General features: G+C 36.5%; 1 protein-coding gene across 5 annotated transcripts in view; it reads right to left on the bottom strand.

Moving 5' to 3' along the window:
* Positions 1–17505, bottom strand: part of ACBD6 (acyl-CoA binding domain containing 6) — a 341903-nt gene that overhangs the window by 321423 nt on the left and 2975 nt on the right. For all 5 annotated transcript variants that reach the window (XM_071207590.1, XM_058274820.1, XM_058274822.1 and 2 more), the window contains exons 2-3: positions 16098–16162; positions 13272–13368 (exon numbers count right to left, since the gene is read on the bottom strand). In XM_071207590.1, the coding sequence (XP_071063691.1) occupies positions 13272–13368; positions 16098–16162 (162 nt within the window). The remainder of the gene's footprint in view (positions 1–13271; positions 13369–16097; positions 16163–17505) is intronic.

Consider the following 17505-nt stretch of genomic DNA (forward strand, 5'->3'; position numbering starts at 1 on the left):
CCCTCATTTTTGAAAGACTGTTTTGCCAGATATAGAACTCTTGGTTGGCAAGGTTTTACTTTTAGCACTTTAAATGTCTTTCCACTGCCTTATTGTCTTCATGTTTCCCATGAGAAATCAGCACCTAATCTTATTGAAGCTCCCTAGTATATGACATGTTGCTTCTCTCTTGCAGGTTTCAGAATTGTCTTTTACCTGTGGCATTCGACTGCTTGATTATAACATACTGTGGCATACTGTGGGTCTATCTGAGTTTACTGGAGTTCACTGAGCATCTTGAATGTATATATTCGTGTCTTTCATTAAATTGGAAAGTTTTCAGTTTTCTTTGAAAATTCTCTGTCCCTTTTTCTCTTTCTCCTTCTGGGACTCCCACAATGTGTATATCGGTCCGCTTGATGGTATCCCACAGGTTCCTCAGGCTCTGTTCATTTTCCTTCAATTTCTTCTTTTTCCTGTTCTTTCAACTGGATGACTTCAATTGTCTTATCTTCAGGTTCACTGAGTGTTTCTGCAGCCAACTCCAATCTGCTGTTGTACCCTTCTAGGATTTTTCAATTTCTGTTACTGTGGTGTTCCGCTCTCTTTGGTTCCTTTTCATATTTCTATCTCCCTATTGACAGTCTCTTTGTGTTCTTCTACCATTTTTCTGGTTTCCTTCAGTTTTTTGTCCTTGATTCCCTTTACCTCTTTGCACATATTTAGGAGCATTTTTTAAAGTCCTGTCTAAAGTGCCAGGACCTTGAACATGTGAAGCAGGTGTTCAACCACTGAGCTATACCCGCTTTGCAATTCTGAATTTTATACTTATATATAAATATGAGTACATGTGTTTGAAAGATATACTATTTGATACAGAATATATCAGAATAGAAATAACACATTTGGTAAGTTTTTGTTATACAATTTCACTATTTCTTTTACCATTTTAAAAATAAATAGGAAACTACCAAAACTGACGTAAACAGAAACAAAAAACCTGAATAGACCTACAACAAGTAGACATACTGATTCAGTAACCAAAAAATGCTAAACTTTGAAAAGCCCAAGACCAGATGGTTTCGCTGGTAAACTGTACCAAACATTTAAATTTTATTTTTTTAATACAGATTGAACTTGTCATTTACAGATTTTTGCATATACACACATACAGACTAATTTACTGCTTCCTTTCCTCTACTGGCAAATAGGAGAAAACTCAAAAGTACAGTTGATAAAAAGAAAACTCAAAAACTCAAGATGAGTAAATACATGGAAAGAATGTAAAAATACCCATTGACATATATCTGATGAATAGCTATTTGCCAATTCAACTCTGAAGCTAACCAAAACCTTATACACTTTTTAACCATAAACAGGGATCACTGGATTAAATTGGTAAACACTACCTCCCTCCCACACTCACACAAAGAACATTTAATAAATGAACAGTTATTTGAAATATTACTAAATTTTAGAATAATTAATATTGTAATATTTATAAAATCAGTAGGGTATTCCATTTTACGTTTTTACCAATATAACATGTTTTTCTGCATTAGAAATTATCCATATATGAAGGCTAAGAAATTTGACCCAAAATATATTCAATCTCTGTTCCTAACAACAAAACATGTTATAACAGAATTCTGCTATTAGAACAAATAATTTTTCAATGGGAAAAAAAAAATCTCTTTATAATTTGGAAAATAGGTAAAAGGCAGTTCCAATGAGTTCTAATGACTAATTCCTAATATACTCATGTTGTTTTTACTAAAATAAACTTGAAACAATAATTTACTCCAAAAGAAATGAATCCTACAATTATTTTTTTTACTATGGTTTAAATATCAAAAGTCAATTAGTCTACTCAAATGTGTAAATTATTTTACTTGCAAAGCATGTCCTTTTCTCTTATACGAATAAGAAAGTCTTAAGAATTCTTTTTTAAAAGAAAATTTTTACAGTTACACAATGTATGTTTCTCCAAATATTTGAAAAAATTTAGATTACCAAATGAAATATTGCTTAACTTTATCTTATATGAATTGAGTAAGAAAACAAAATCATTTCTCATTTTTAGTTCTCATCTATTATTCCTTAGGCTGCAATATTTTTTGGATGTAAAGATATAAGAAAGATGTTCTGTGTTGAAACTATATCTTAATCTTTCATGAAAACATATATTTTGATTTCTTAAATACACCTAAAACAATTTTATATCTAACCTGACAGCTATTTTAATACGTGTCCACAAGGGAAACAAAAACTCAAAATAAGTACATCATAAGTGCACTTACCACTATAGGAAATCATAGCAACTTTTTAAGCTGTAAAATACTGCCCTATATAATTCACTGAATTAGAAGACAATTAAACTTACCACAATATAATCCAGCCACGGAATTTTGGATTTTCCTGCCTTGTCTTTGAAGCATGATTTGTCTGCTCTATGAAGTTCCCTCTTTTTTAACAGGTTTATGTCTATGAGAAATGCCTGTTTCAATTATTCTTCAACTTCATTTAAAAATCTCTTCTCTCCTTTGGCTCACCCAAAACTCAATTTGCAGTTAAATATGGCATTATCTTTAATGTTCTTATATGAGATTACAGTATTAAACCCAATTAATCCAACCCAATTAATACAGACAACAGAACATATCCAAGAAAACACAGACACGAACCATATGAAAAAAGGAATAAAGGTACTGAATTTGAATTCAATTTATACAGGTTCTTAATCTAATTTTCTATTAACTTGGTGTTATTAAAATTAGCAAAGCTTTTTAAAGCAAAGCAAGCAGAAGTACAGCACACTCAAATATTAAGGTAATCTGACTACACTGTGTTAAAGGGCATATGGACTCCAACTTTCCCTGTACCACATATACTTGCCAAATTAGTTCAGTTTGGTTCAACATTTATTGAACATCTCTCATGTTTCAGATACTGTGCTTGAATAGGTAATATAATTATGCATAAAATATAGATAATATTTAAATATTTATATTGAAATATAAAAGTAAATAATACTTTGTGCATAATCTTAATTCTGGAGTTTACAGTATAAAGGAAGAGAAAGACACAGATCATTCTAATTCAAGGTGGTAAGTGCAATGAGAAAACAGATCAGAGCAAATAGGCATTTTGCCTCTTGGTATGGTTCAAGGAATGAGGAAAAGATTCTTGGAGGTGAAATTACCCTGAAGTGAGTATTGAAGGATGGACATAAATTAATAGAACAAATAGAGGGAGGGTTTTCCAGAGAGAACAACTTAAACTAAGATGAGGAAGTATGAAATATTAAGATATAGGATGTGAAAGACAGAATCGACAGGGATCAGACTCAAAACATGGAGGGTACACAAGAGGTACTGCAGCAGCCTAGTCTAGAGATGATAACAGCCGGTCTGTACTAAGACACACGTAGTAAGGATGGAAAGAAAGTGATGGATGTAAAATATTTAGATGGTAAAATTAGTGGGACTTGGTAACTAATTAAATGGGCCACTAAGGTGGTAAAGGAAAGAATCAGGGATGATGCCTAAGATTCCCACTTGAGTAAACTAGGTATATGGCAGTACCATTAAATAAGATTTCATATCAGATCTGGAACTACTGAGCCTTCAGAGCAATAACCTCTACAGCTAAGGTCCAGTTTCCCTTTTGAGATAGGGCATGCACTTCTCTGTACTCCACAGTTCCCCTGACTCTCTACTGTATAAATCTACTTCATTCACTTATGTTAACTGCCTAGACCCTGGAGGTATTTGACTTTTTGATGTTTCTTGTGACCCTGTTAAAATTTAAAAAAAAACAAAAACAAAAACAAAAAACTGAGGATCACAGAAAAGGTCTGGACTGAAAAATAAATTTAGAATCAATACAGGATGTAATTAAAACTGCAAGAATGGTAGGGAGAAACATAGTTTTGAAAACCATTCACATATACTGACCTGGGACAAATATTATTTAATCATGCAAACTTCATGCTTTATGATATTCCTATCACCTCTAAAAGTACCTTCTTTTTTAAAGATTTATTTATTTTTTAAATTTCTCTCCCCTTACCTCCCTCCCCCAGTTATCTGCTCTCTGTGTCCATTCGCTGTGTGTTCTTCTGTGTCTGCTTGTATTCTTGTTAGCAGCACCGGGAATCTGTGTCTCTTTTTGTTGTGTCATCTTGCTGTGTCAGCTCTCCGTGTGTGTGGCACCACTCCTGGGCAGGCTGTACTTTTTTCACACAAGGTGGCTCTCCTCATGGGACACACTCCTTGAGCACTGGGTTCCCCTACATGGGAGACACCCCTGCGTGGCAGGGCGCTCCTTGCGCACATCAGCACTACGCGTGGGCCAGCTCATCACACGGGTCAGGGAGGCCCTGGGTTTGAACCTTGGACCTCCCGTGTGGTAGGCAGACACCCCATCAGTTAAGCCAAATCCACTTCTCTAAAAGCAGCTTTTATCATACTCAAATCTTAATTCAAAATCCACATTCCTCATATGTATATATCTTAATCTCTTCAAGAAGATCGTCAGTCCTTAACCATATAGGCTGTGTTTTCTATTTTTTTCCAGGTAGTTTTTTTCAGGAATTAAAATAGCATCCTGAAGCAGATGTGGCTCAAGTAGACCAATGCGTCCTTCCCACATGGGAGGTCCTGAGTTCCATGCCCGGTGCCTCCTAAAAACAAACAAAAAGCAAACAAACAAAAAAACCAACTCAGGGGAGCTGAAATGGCTCAGTGGTTAACACCGACTTCCCACATATGAGGATCCAATTCAATGCCCAGCCTCGGTACCTCAAAAAGAAAAAAAAAAAAAAAAAAAAAAATAGCATCCTACATATGTACATGCTCTATAGATACCGGTTGAATTAAACAAATTAATCCCCCAATACTGAGCATTAGTTGTGACTCGGAAAAAAGAGAAGCATGAAAAGAGAGCTAGAAATATCCTTAAAAGAGAAATGTTAAGGAGATTTTTGTTATTCTGGAAAAAAAGAATGGTAAGGAAATTAGAATAATCTAAGAACTATTTACTGGGTACCTTCTATGACAGTGAGAGGGTAGGGGAGCATGGCTGGAGATGGAAAGATGAATATAACACGGTCTCCTCTTGGCTTTGAGTACCTTATAGGATAGGTGATGTACTATTAGATAAGGTGAGCTAAGATTCTTTCTGAGAAGATAGTTTTAATATATGAGAAGATGTAACGCAAAGAAATGAGTCTCTAGCATAAAGCAACTAGAGAAAAGAAACCTAATTCAATACTAATACTCTGATAGTCAGCAAAAATTAAACATTAATGAGGAGGGAAAAAAAGTCAAAGGGTAAATTTTTGTCAAAAATAAGCATGTCTGGGGAAGTGGCTGTGGCGCAATCAGTGGGGCTCCTGTCTACCGTATGGGAGGCCCTGGGTTCAAGTCCCGGGGCCTCTTTGTGAAGGCAGGCTCGCCCATACACCACAGAGTACCGCCTGGCCCACAAGCGCCACGGAGAGCGGACTCAGGTGACACAACAAAAAAGGGAGACAAGTAAAAACACAGAAGAGCACACAGCAAATGGACACAGAAAGCAGACAACAAGAAAGCTGCAAGGGGGGAGGGATAAATAATAAAAATAAATACAGACACACAGAAGAACGCACAGCGAATGGACAGAGAGAGCAGACAGCAAGCAAACCGCAAGGAGGGAGGGGATAAAAAATAAATAAAAAATAAAAAACATGTCTGCCTAATTATTTTTTAAATATAGTCCAAAATTTATGACTACCGTCAGAAGTATACATGCATGAATTTATCTATTCTGACTTTCAATGAATTTTTATAGATAAAAGATAGATGATATTACAAAAAACTACAGATGAAGAGCAGCAAGTTTTGCTAAAAAGGCCAGATGGCTGCTACACAGCTAAAAGACTACTTATTTAGCTATTAGAACAAAAGAGAGGGGAGTATCACTTCCCACATCTATGCTATTTATCTTTATGAACAACACAAAAATATAATACAACAGATGCTAATCCAGGAGTCATCAGATCAGTGAGGTAAAGAGAAACTACTTACCAATAAGATCCCAAGTAAACAAACGTTTTAAAGATCTAGAGAGTAAAAAAAAAAAAGTAAGGGAATAGATGGTCACTGAAAACCAAGATATCAATACTACTGATTCAGATAGAAAGCCCTAGAAAGTGCCGAGTAAAATCATCTTATTTACAATGAACTTTGCACCCTCTGCTGGTCATAAGAATTGGAGGTGAAACTGCAACTACAGACACTATCCAGGCTAATCTACACCCATATGTCAAATAGATGTTCAATTTACAAAGAACATTTTTGAAAAGAACAGAATAAAGAATCTAGAGTTTAGTGTTATGGAGGTAGCACTGCAGAAAGACGAAAACTGTTTGGAGTGATTAAAAGTTTTGGTAGTAGATGGTAGTGATGGTAGCACAACACTGAATATGATTGATATCGCTGAACTGTATACTTGAAAGTTGTTAAAATGGGAAACTCTGAGTTGTATATATGCTATTAATACCACAATAAAAAGGTTTTTTTTAGAAAGTGGACAGATGATTCTAGGGAATAGGATTGAATGAGTATGGGGTAAGGGACTCTAGAGTTTCATTTTATACTCTCCATACTTCTTTTTTAAGATTTATTTATTTCTCCTCCCACACATCCCCCCCCCCCCATTGTCTGCTCTCTATATCCCCTCACTGTGCATTCCTCTATGTCTGCCCGTTCCCCCCTCAGGGGGCACCAGGAACCAGTCCCGGGACCCTCCAAAGTAGAAGAGAGGCACAATCTCTTGCACCACCTCAGCTTCCTGGCCTGCTGTGTCTCCCATTGTCTTCTCCTCTGTGTGATCTCCCTGCTAGCCAGTTTGCCGCTTGGGCCAGCTCAATGCTTGGGCCAGTCCGCCCTGGGAACCGAACCCCAGATCCCTATCTCCCACATGGTAGACAGGAGACCAAACGATTGAGCTACATCCACTTCCCTCTCCATACTATTTCCATATGTTTGTACTGCTTTCAGTAAGATATTTACTGGTCAATGTAGAAGAATAACTATATCTTTTTAGAAGGCTGTATTTCCCTTTCATTCTGACAAAAGCCACAATCCTTACATAGTCTATGAAGCCCTACCCCATGTTCCCCACCCAACATCATTTCCTACTTCTCTGTCTTTAATTTCCATATGCCCAACTGAGTCCTGCCTGAGGTTTCTAGAGCATAACAATCGTGAACCTGCCCTAAGAACTTCTACCGGCTGTTCCATCCTCTGATAACTATGTGGCTCCCTCCTTCGCACTTTCTCCAACTCTATGTTCAATGTCACCTTTACAGTGAGCCTTTCTTGATCATCTAATTTGAGTTGTAACCCCACCTCCTATACTCCCTATCTTCCTATCTCCCATGCTTTCCCATCATAGCATTTATCATCTTCTAATACACTATAAATTAATTATCTTACTCCCATCAGATTGGAATCTCTCTACATGCAAGAATTTATCTACTGTTTACTGCTATAACCCTAGCCTCTAGAGCTGTAGCTTGCACATAGTAAGTGTGCAATAAATGAATAAAACCTTAACAGATGTCAGACATAAAGGACAAAATCTGCCATTTGTACATTTGGTTCAACATCATAGATTAGGATAAAATCTTAGTTATATAAGCTAAGTATATGATACTAATCTTTTAATCAGTGTGATCTATAGAGAAATCACTAATGTGCTATAAGCAATAAGACCAATATATACCAAATAAGCTCAAATTGAATCATTCTGCTATTATTATTCCTTTGTATAATACTCCAAAGACAGAGCACTCATCGCATCGTGTACCATGGAATAAGAATCTTCTCAAAAGGACATGGGACTCTTTCTCTCCCAGAAAAACAGCTAGAACACAGGCAAAAACAGCCTGGAAAAACATCTTCTAGGACAGAGGACACCAGGGGAAGGCTGGACACCACCGAGAGGAGCAAGGGACAAAGGAAAAGAATTGCAATGGCAGAAATGTAAGTTTAAAGCAGCAGCAGCTACTGCCAACAACTTTCCCCACACTATAGACACTTTTGACAACTCAGGCCTAGGGGCTAGCAGCTACAAAGAGGGTCCCAGGGATCCACATACCCAAGAAAGGGGAAAGAGAGAGACACACCCTAAGGCTGACTCAGCTTTGACCCAAATATTTGGTCTCCTGTGTCCCACAAGCCCATCCAGGCCCACTGGAACAATGCTATTGTTTGCCTGGGGAGCCAGCATGAGAATAAACAAATCAGGCCCTCTCAATCTCCCTCTCTACTGACCAGGACTGGTTGTTGAGGACACAGACAGAAGTGGAATATTTCCAATCCAGGAAAAGAGAAGATGCTGCCAGCAAAGGATAGAGAACTGCCTCTGAGAAAGTTTGAAATACGAGACTCTTAGCCTCCCGGCAGAATCCTCTACCACAAAGATAATGGTCCAGGTTGCTGCAAACACCCTGACCAGGAACTGAAATGAGAGGGCTATAGAACACCACCATCTGCTGGCAGAACAAAAAAGTGCACTTGAGGAAATTAAAAGCAAATACGAGTTTTTCCTGCCTTTACAGCCTCACTCCCCAAGGCCCTAGGAAGTGAGTTTGCAAACCATGACTGGGTCCGGAGCCCAGTTTTGAGTAACCTACAGGGACGATCCTAAAGACCCAGAACAGGCTGAACCAAGAATCAAAGCACAGCAGTAACACACAACCTCTAGCCACTAAATCCCTACAAAAGAGAGAAATTGAGCATCTGAGAAAACTCACTATCCTAATCAGATGCCTAGATATGAGCAAAAAATTACGAGCCATACTAAGAAAAGGGAATACGTGGTCCAAGAAAAGGAACCTATCAAAGCCCTAGAAGAGATGCACCTCACTAATGAAGGTTGTTAATGTGGGAAAATGTTGGAGGTGTGGGGAGTGGGGCATATGGGAACCCCCTATATTTTTTATGTGACATCTGATAATCTAAGTATCTTTAAAAATAATAATAATACATTTTTTTCAAAACTGTGGAAATGGAGAGTTGATGGTAGAACATTAAAGCGAGTAACAGCTAGTTTATAAATGGGAATGAGGCCAGAAAGGGTAGTCTAAGGATGTAAACGTCAATTGAAAGAAAGCTAGAGAATAATCTACACCTGAACAACACAGTAAACCCAGAGGTGGATGAGAATTGTGGTTGATGGTACAGATGCAAGAATACCCTTTGTGAGCGAGAGCAGATGTACGTCACTATTGCAGGGTGGTAGGAACGTGGAGAAGCTTGGGAAAAATACAACTAGAGTGACTTATGGACTGTGGTTAACAGCAATACCGTAATATTCAAGTATATAGGCCAAAGATGCACTGTGTTGATAACGGGAGAGTATGGAAAAAAGTATGCCAAATGTACACACTATGGACCATGGTTAGTGTTAACAGTCTGATGATATTTTGTCAGAATCTATAACAAAATGTTCCACTATGGTGTGGTATGTTGATGGAGGGGTGTTGTATGGGAATTCTGCAGATGTGCATGACTGCTTTGTAAGTTCACAACTTCTGTTAATAAAAATATATTTTTAAAATAATAATAGGCAACTACCAACTGATGATGCAACTGGAAAAGGACCTTATACGGAAGGTTCAATGCGGATCAGCAGAATATCCATGTCTACATAAAATACCATGACTTTAAAATGCTGTTTGACCTAAAGTAAGGGGGAAATGGAAAGGAGAAATGAGTTTATATGGCTACGAGTTTCTAAAAAAGAGTCTGGAGGCTGGCAGAAGGATTGCCCTCATGCACAACTGAGCAGAGTCAGAGAGACAGATAAAGCAGATACAACCCCCAGATATTGGTTCCTTTGAAGGCTAAAGAGACCCATGAGAGTTATGGTCATGGCCGATGGGGTTAACTACCAGGGCAGATGGCCCCTCTTTGGAAATGGTGTTTATGTGTGATGAATCTGGACTCAGATGGGATCTCCCTTCATAAGACTTTCATGCTAATGTGCTGGAGGTGCAGTTAATGTTGGGGTTTAAGATATATTTAGGGGATTTGAATCTCTGGACTGACAATGTGATAGCCAGGTCCTGAGCCTCAACAGACTCCAGCACCTACAATCTGATTTATTGGACTTACCACACTCAGCTAAGATGGAGTTGAAGAAGGACAACCACCACACCATGGAGCCTAGAGTGATTACAACTGAAAATGGGAGGATTGCATCCAGCATGCATGTGGAATCTGAGCCTCCTCTTGACATAGAGGTGCAATGGACACAACCAATCCAATGTCCACATAGAAGAGGTGGCATTGGATTGGGAAAAGTGGACATGGTGGACGATGGGTATGGGGAAAGGCAGGAAGAGATGAGAGGTGGAGGCGTCTTTGGGACATGGAGCTGCCCTGGATGGTGCCTCAGAGGTAATCACCGGACATTGTAAATCCTCACAGGGCCCACTGGATAGAATGGAGGAGACTATGGGCCATGATGTGGACCATTGTCTATGAGGTGCAGAGGTGCCCAAAGATGTACTTACCAAATCCAATGGATGTATCATGATGATGGGAACGAGTGTTGTTGGGGGGGGGAGAGGGGGGGTGGGGGGGTGGGGTTGAATAGGACCTCACATATATATTTTTAATGTAATATTATTACAAAGTCAATAAAAAAAAATAAAAATAAAAATAAAAATAAATAAAATAAAATAAAATAATAATAGGGTGGGTTGGAGGAAAAATATACCAAATGTAAGATATGGACTATAGTAAGTAGTTAAGATTTTGATGATATTCTTTCATAATTTGTAACAAATGTCTCACAACAACGCCAGGTGGTGGTGGGATGATGTAGGGGACTCCTGTATGATGTCAAGCATATTTTAAGTTCACAACTTTTACTATACACTTATTGTTTATGTATAAATGATATAAAAAATAACAATAAAAATTATAATAGGGTGGGTTGGGGGAAAAACACACCAACTGTAAGACACTTTAATTAGTAGTAATATTCTGAGGATGCTCTTTCATCACTAGTTAAAAATGTTTCACAGCAATGCAAGGTATTAGAGGTATGTTGAGGTATGAGAGCCCTATATGATGTTACGCATGTTTGTTTTTTAAGTTCATAACTATTACCATACACTTATTGTTTATGTATATTTATGTATGAATGATATATTAATACTTCAACAAATTTTTAAAAAATAAAAAATTTTAAAAGGAAATCTTAATTTTCTAAGGGACCACTGAGTCAATTAGGTAGTAGATAGGAAAAACAAGATGACTAAGATGTAATTATTTTCCAATTTCACCAAAGTTTTTACAAACTGCCTTGCATATTTATTCAAAACGCATTGAATTACACACTTAGGATTTGTACACTTCACTGTATAGAAATTTTACCTCAAAAAAAAAAAAGGGGGGTCCAGTAAAATTTAGTACGTTTGCTTTTTATTGTGGTATAGGTTAGCAATTTTGAAGCATTCTGTATATACTAGGCTTGAGCAAATATGTAAACACACTGAGGATAATGGGTGCTAGGTTTGTTAGAGAAAGGAATTATAAATATGGAAAGAGGGGAAGACTAGAATGTACCCTGTAGGAACAATAGGGAAAAAGCCAATTCCAGAACTGGGACAGGGAAAGTATAAGATGAGCCTGGAACTTCTTCTTGTGGCAGAAGAAAGAAAATAACCAAAGAATAGGGGACATATCAAAAGGATGCAGGAGCCATCCTGAAGGGCTTCCAGTGACCAAACAATGACTGGAATGGATTATAATCTACTGAATAAAATAAAAATCCATGAACCCATACTGATATCAAAAGTTAGGAGAGACAATTCACCATGGATCCTAAAAGTCTGCACACATTCAAATAGCACAACCCACTACACATGAAGGACTCCATCTAGGCCCTCCTGCATCACTCTTAGAGGACTTGGGGACACCGGAAATGGATGCAAACCAAATGAAGCTCATGCAGCTTGCCATGTCATGAGTAATAGAGTCCTTTGGCTGTGACCCTGGAGTTTTGTGCCAGGATCAGAGCCAAAAGTTTTTTAAGCATTTTGCTATATATCTTCAGGCCGAATGAGGCTCAGAAGGGCACCTACTTTGACCATGGAATTCCAAATTCTAAGCTCTTACAACCTTTATGATATATACTTGTACATAACTAGGTGTTTTATAAAAGCTATTATTAAAATGAAAATTTTCCAGGAATAAATCCTCATGCACATCAAAAACATCAGGAAATTTTGCATTTACTTCCAAACAGTAGTCCTATCATTACAGATATCCTAAATTGGATATAGGTCCGCCTTTGTACTCACATAATTAAGATACACTTTTGTCATAATAGATACCCTTTTATGGTGCTTTGTTAACTCTGAGATTTTAAGATTCCATGATTGATGGAAAAAAATCTTTCACAGTGCTAACAACTACGTTATCTGTGAAATAATTTAACCATTACATATACAGTGAAAATTGCTAAATTCATTCATCATTAAAGCATATGGACTAAATATTTTGATTGAAAAGAAATACCCAATTTGTATTTTTTACACGGTACCATTGCTGCCTTCTCCCACTGAAACAACTGTCAACCATGTTTAAAACAGTAAATAAAATAGCAACTGAACCTTTATTAAATTCTTTCTAGATGATTTAAGATGTTCTCCCATTACTGTAAAGAAAATCAGAGTACATTTAATGAATAATATCCAATGCCCCCAAAGTTCAAAGTAATCTCTTTCCACTGCATTCCCTAGCACTTGTGTTATTATTGTTATACACTGTTATCATATTTTTATGTTTTATTTTTTCTAGTAGATTTTAAATTACATAATGGCAAAAACCATATCTTATTCCTCTTTCATCCTTATTGATAAACATTGTATATACACAAAAAAGGTGCTCATAAAAATTTTTTTAAAAAAAAGAAACTTTCCTTTTCCCACGGTCACAACAACGATCTCAAATTAAACTCTTTCAAATTCTGAAATGAATCAAATTCTTACAGGATTGAAAATTATTTTTTTATGCTTTTAAAAATTCTCTATAATCCTCAGCATTAGTAGCTGGTTATGTCAATATTTAAGCATTAATATTTTTAGATAGTATAAAAATGTTATAATCATTTGATTATAGAAAACAAAACTTTAAGAATGTTACTTAACCCTACAATTAGTTGTACAAAATTTACTCAAGATAAAGATATGTTTTTGGAAAGTATCATTTATAATTATTAAGTCTTACCTGAGGATTCCAACATGGATCTAATTTTTTAACTACTGCAATATATTCCTGCATTGCTTGGCTGGGGCTCGAATCACCAAGTGCTTTCCATGCTTCCCTATTGTACAGAATATCCAAAATGATCTGTCATTAGCTATATAAGTAAAAGACATAGCATATTTCTTTATTTGCATACACATTTTAAGAATCTGAAAATAAAGATAAGAAGCCATCAATGAATAGCCCTCTCTTTTGCATTTACAGTGGTCTACAGAATTTTTTCAACCTTTTTTTCTGTATCACCCTAAGTAGCCTTTCTAGGCGTTATTTTTTCCTAATTACTTTCCCCCATGAAATTTTAGTAACAGATATAAAGTTTATCAATTGAACTTTGGAGGACCACAAACCACTGTAATACCTAAGACTTTATTGCTCCCTAAATCAATTTTCATCCCTGTTGACCAATAGAGGAGGTTTCTAACTTAAAATGAACTGTGTTTATTGCATTTCAATAGTATGGAAACTAGTCACTACATAAAACAATATCCTCTGAGGAAACACTTCAAATTTTTTACTTGAAATGCAAGAAAAACATTTTCCTCTTCTGCTGTTAAGCTACTAGAACTGGATCCTGAGGTCTCAGGCAGGGACTTCAAAAGTGAAGAGTATGGTGAGGGCAGAGATAAGGTACTAATGGGTAGGAAAGTAGGAACTTCCTATGGTATAAATACCAAAAGTAATATAATGTTATAGTCCTTAGCCTCCTTCTGGGTCATCCCTTTCTTTCCTTTTTTTTTCCTGCAAGCTGCCAGGACAGGCCTGCTTCTTGGTTTTTTTCCTGCCAATTCTTTCCACTTCCAAACAAGGTTCCTCTATTTCCCTGCTCCACTGTAAAAGAGAATTCAGTCCCACAGTTTTTACTATTTTCTTGTTCCTATGATGAATATAACATCCTGAGGTTTTCTAAACTTATTTTTACTGAAATCTCTTCAGAATAACTTGTGCATACCATAACACTTTATTCCTACATATATAAGCCTCCATCAAAACTTAACATCAATACTATTATTAGTATATAGACCATATTCAGATTTCCCTGACAGTCCCAATAATGTCCTTATTACAGCTTTCTTCTCTCAGAGCAGGAGCCAATCAAGATTCACATATAACATTAAGTTTCATTTTCTTAGCCTTTTGGATCTTCCATGACATTGACATTTTTTAAAAATCCAAACCAGCTGTTTTACAGAGTATCCCTCAATTTAGATTCATCTGATTGTTTCCTCACCTATAGAGCATTTTGGATAAAAGTATTTAATCATGACTGAAATCAGGATAAATATTTTGGCAAGAGCAATATAAAGGTTACATGTCCTTTACAATGCATCACATCAGGGTGCACATGATGTCATTTTGTCCCTTTATCAATGAAAAGATAGGTGGCTTCAGAGAAAGACAGAGTCTGCTATATTTTTCCTTTGAATTAATAGGTAAATGTGGGCCAGACTGCAAATATTGTTCCCCAAACAATTTTTCATCTAGTGGTTTTAGCATCCACTGATGATTCTTGCCTGAATCTATGCACTATGGTGCTATGGTGGCTGTAAAATCTAATTTTTTCTGATTCTAAAAACAATGGAAAAACAGGTCAGGCACAGGAAAAAATAAATATGACATTGAAAATATTCATAAATTAAAACAAAAAAACTCACAATAAAAGTTACATCCAGTAGTCTCTAGAAGAGTAATTAAGTGACAGAAAGAAAACTATTTACTATCACCAAAGAAAACTTACGCCAAAATGTAAATCAAAACAATGCTCCCTTCACTGAGAAAATCTTACATGAAAAAATGCCAACTGAACTAAACAGTGTACTTAATGATGTAATTGATTTACATTTCAGTTCAAACTCCCTATTTTCTAACAGATGGGTAACAACAGTTTACAGGCAGACATTTGGTCTAGGGGACCAATTCCGGTGTAGTATTGCTCTAGAATGCAAAGTTAGAATCCATCTTTCTTAGCACTTTCTTCCTCTACAACCACATTTCATCTTTGTTTTTTTCTTTTAAACCTACCATCTGTACTTCTTTTGAATCCAGAGCTGATGTTTCAAAATCCTTCTTCTATAACAAGGGTTCCCTACTGTATGTAATTCCTCTTTTTCCACGTAGGCGACGTAAAGAGAAAATATGGTCTTACAAATAGTAAGAGAGAACCTTTGAATTTTAAGTGAAAAAAACATGAGGGGAGGTGGTTTTATTATCTTTTTTTATATATTCAGAGAAAGAGGTAGACTTAGTATTTGTTTTGTTTTCTTTCTTCCTTCCCAAGAGGTTACTATAAGCATTTCTTTACTGAGGCATGGGTAGAGATCTCGAACAAGGAAGAGGCTACCACTGATAGACAAGGAAATAAAATTGGGAGAAGGGGAAGGGAAGACTTAAAAAATGGGGATTTAAGCTGCTTTGCTGTCCCATCCTCCTGGCTTTGTGCCAAAGATCCCTTCAGAGTTGAGAAGAGGTAAACCATTAGGGGCTATAAAGTAGGAAAGGAAAATCTTAAGCAATAGCTTTTATGATTACTCTCTAAAAAGATATTCATAGGTAAGGAATGTATATCTACTGTGAACTACTTATATACCAACACCATGGCATAAGAAACCTGTAGGAGACTTAGCTAAAAAGAGGATTCTTTTAATCTCTCTCCCAAATGCCTGTCGTTAGCACAGTCTACAACAAAGAGAGATTAAAAATAATTCTTTAATCTGTTCACTTTCACTTTCTAATTCTTAAATACCTAAACCATTTCCAACAATCTCATCGAGGATTCCAAAAATTTCTTACCATTTTTGCTTTCCTTCAAAATCAAAGAAGCTTGGTTTAGGAGTATTGCAATTTCCAATTTTGACCTAAATGATGGAGAAAAAAATTCAAGAATTTATTTTTCAAAAAAATACCTGAGAAATATTTAATTTTTAAATATAGTATACATATTTGTAAAATAGGTTAGAAAACATTTGCATCTACATAAAATAACAAAATTTAACACTGTTTGTATAAACAAAATTTAAATATAGGCTGTTTTGGCTTAGTGCAAAAAACTACTGTTATCTAATTTTTTTTAAATAGTTTTTTTTTCCTTCCCCTCCTCTTCCCCCACCCTGCTGTTTTTGCTGTCTGCGTCCATTTGCTATGATCTTCTGCATCTATTTCTCTTTTTGTCTTCTCTTCTAATCTTTCTTCTCTAGGATTCACCAGGATTTGATCCTAGGGACCTCTGATGTGGAGAGAGGTTCCCTGTCAATTGTGCCACCTCAGTTCCTGGTCTCTGCTGTGCTTCACCTTGACTCTCCCCTTCGTCTCTCTTTTGTCGCTTCATCATCATCTTGCTGCATGACTCACTTGTGCAGGCACTGGTTGTGCAGGTAATCGGCTCGCCACGTGGGCACTGGCTCACCACATAGGCACTCAAAGGGCACTAGGCTTGCCACGTGGGCACTGGCTCGCTGCACAGACACACTTTCTGTTCTTTTTCACCAGGAGGCCCCAGGTATCGAACCCAGATCCTCCCATATGGTAAACAGAGGCCCTATCACTTGAGCCACATCCACTTTCCTGTTCTCTAATATTGTAACAAAAAAAAAAAAATGGGTGATATACATTATCATTTATAATATGGGAAATTTTTTAACATGCAATTAACAAGCTTTAAAGTTCAGTTTATTAATTCAGAGTCACTTCACGCCAATTCTTATAACACTATCAGCATTTCGACTCTTCCAAATTCCAGGATAAAGTACACCATTAAAAAATGCCCTATTATGAAACTCATCAATATAAATTTGGATGCGAAAGGCCATGTAAAAACAATTTTTGAGGGTTCCTCAACATTATATAGTCTATCTATTCCATAATAATCCTTCTATGTGGTCAATATCTATTTTTAATACTCAAATGAATGACATTTATAGTTAAACCATAGAGGGATTATTTTCATTGTGAATAAACAAACATTAGTAAAATTCTCAAAGGAGCAGAATTCACTTCAGCCACTGATTCCTACTGCAAGAAGTAATCTCCCTTTCTTACGATCTCTCACAGCACTTACTCTGTATATTTCTTATGGCACTGTCCACTTTCTACTTGTTTTAGGAAGTTTTGAATGAAGTGTCATCTTTCCATTAGAACAGAGTCTCTAAAGAAACTGTTCTTAACTCATCCATAGAACCTAATACTGTGCCTAATTTGAAGT

The sequence above is a fragment of the Dasypus novemcinctus genome, chromosome 13 (genome assembly GCF_030445035.2).
Source record: "Dasypus novemcinctus isolate mDasNov1 chromosome 13, mDasNov1.1.hap2, whole genome shotgun sequence".
NCBI classification, from domain to species: Eukaryota; Metazoa; Chordata; class Mammalia; order Cingulata; family Dasypodidae; genus Dasypus; species Dasypus novemcinctus.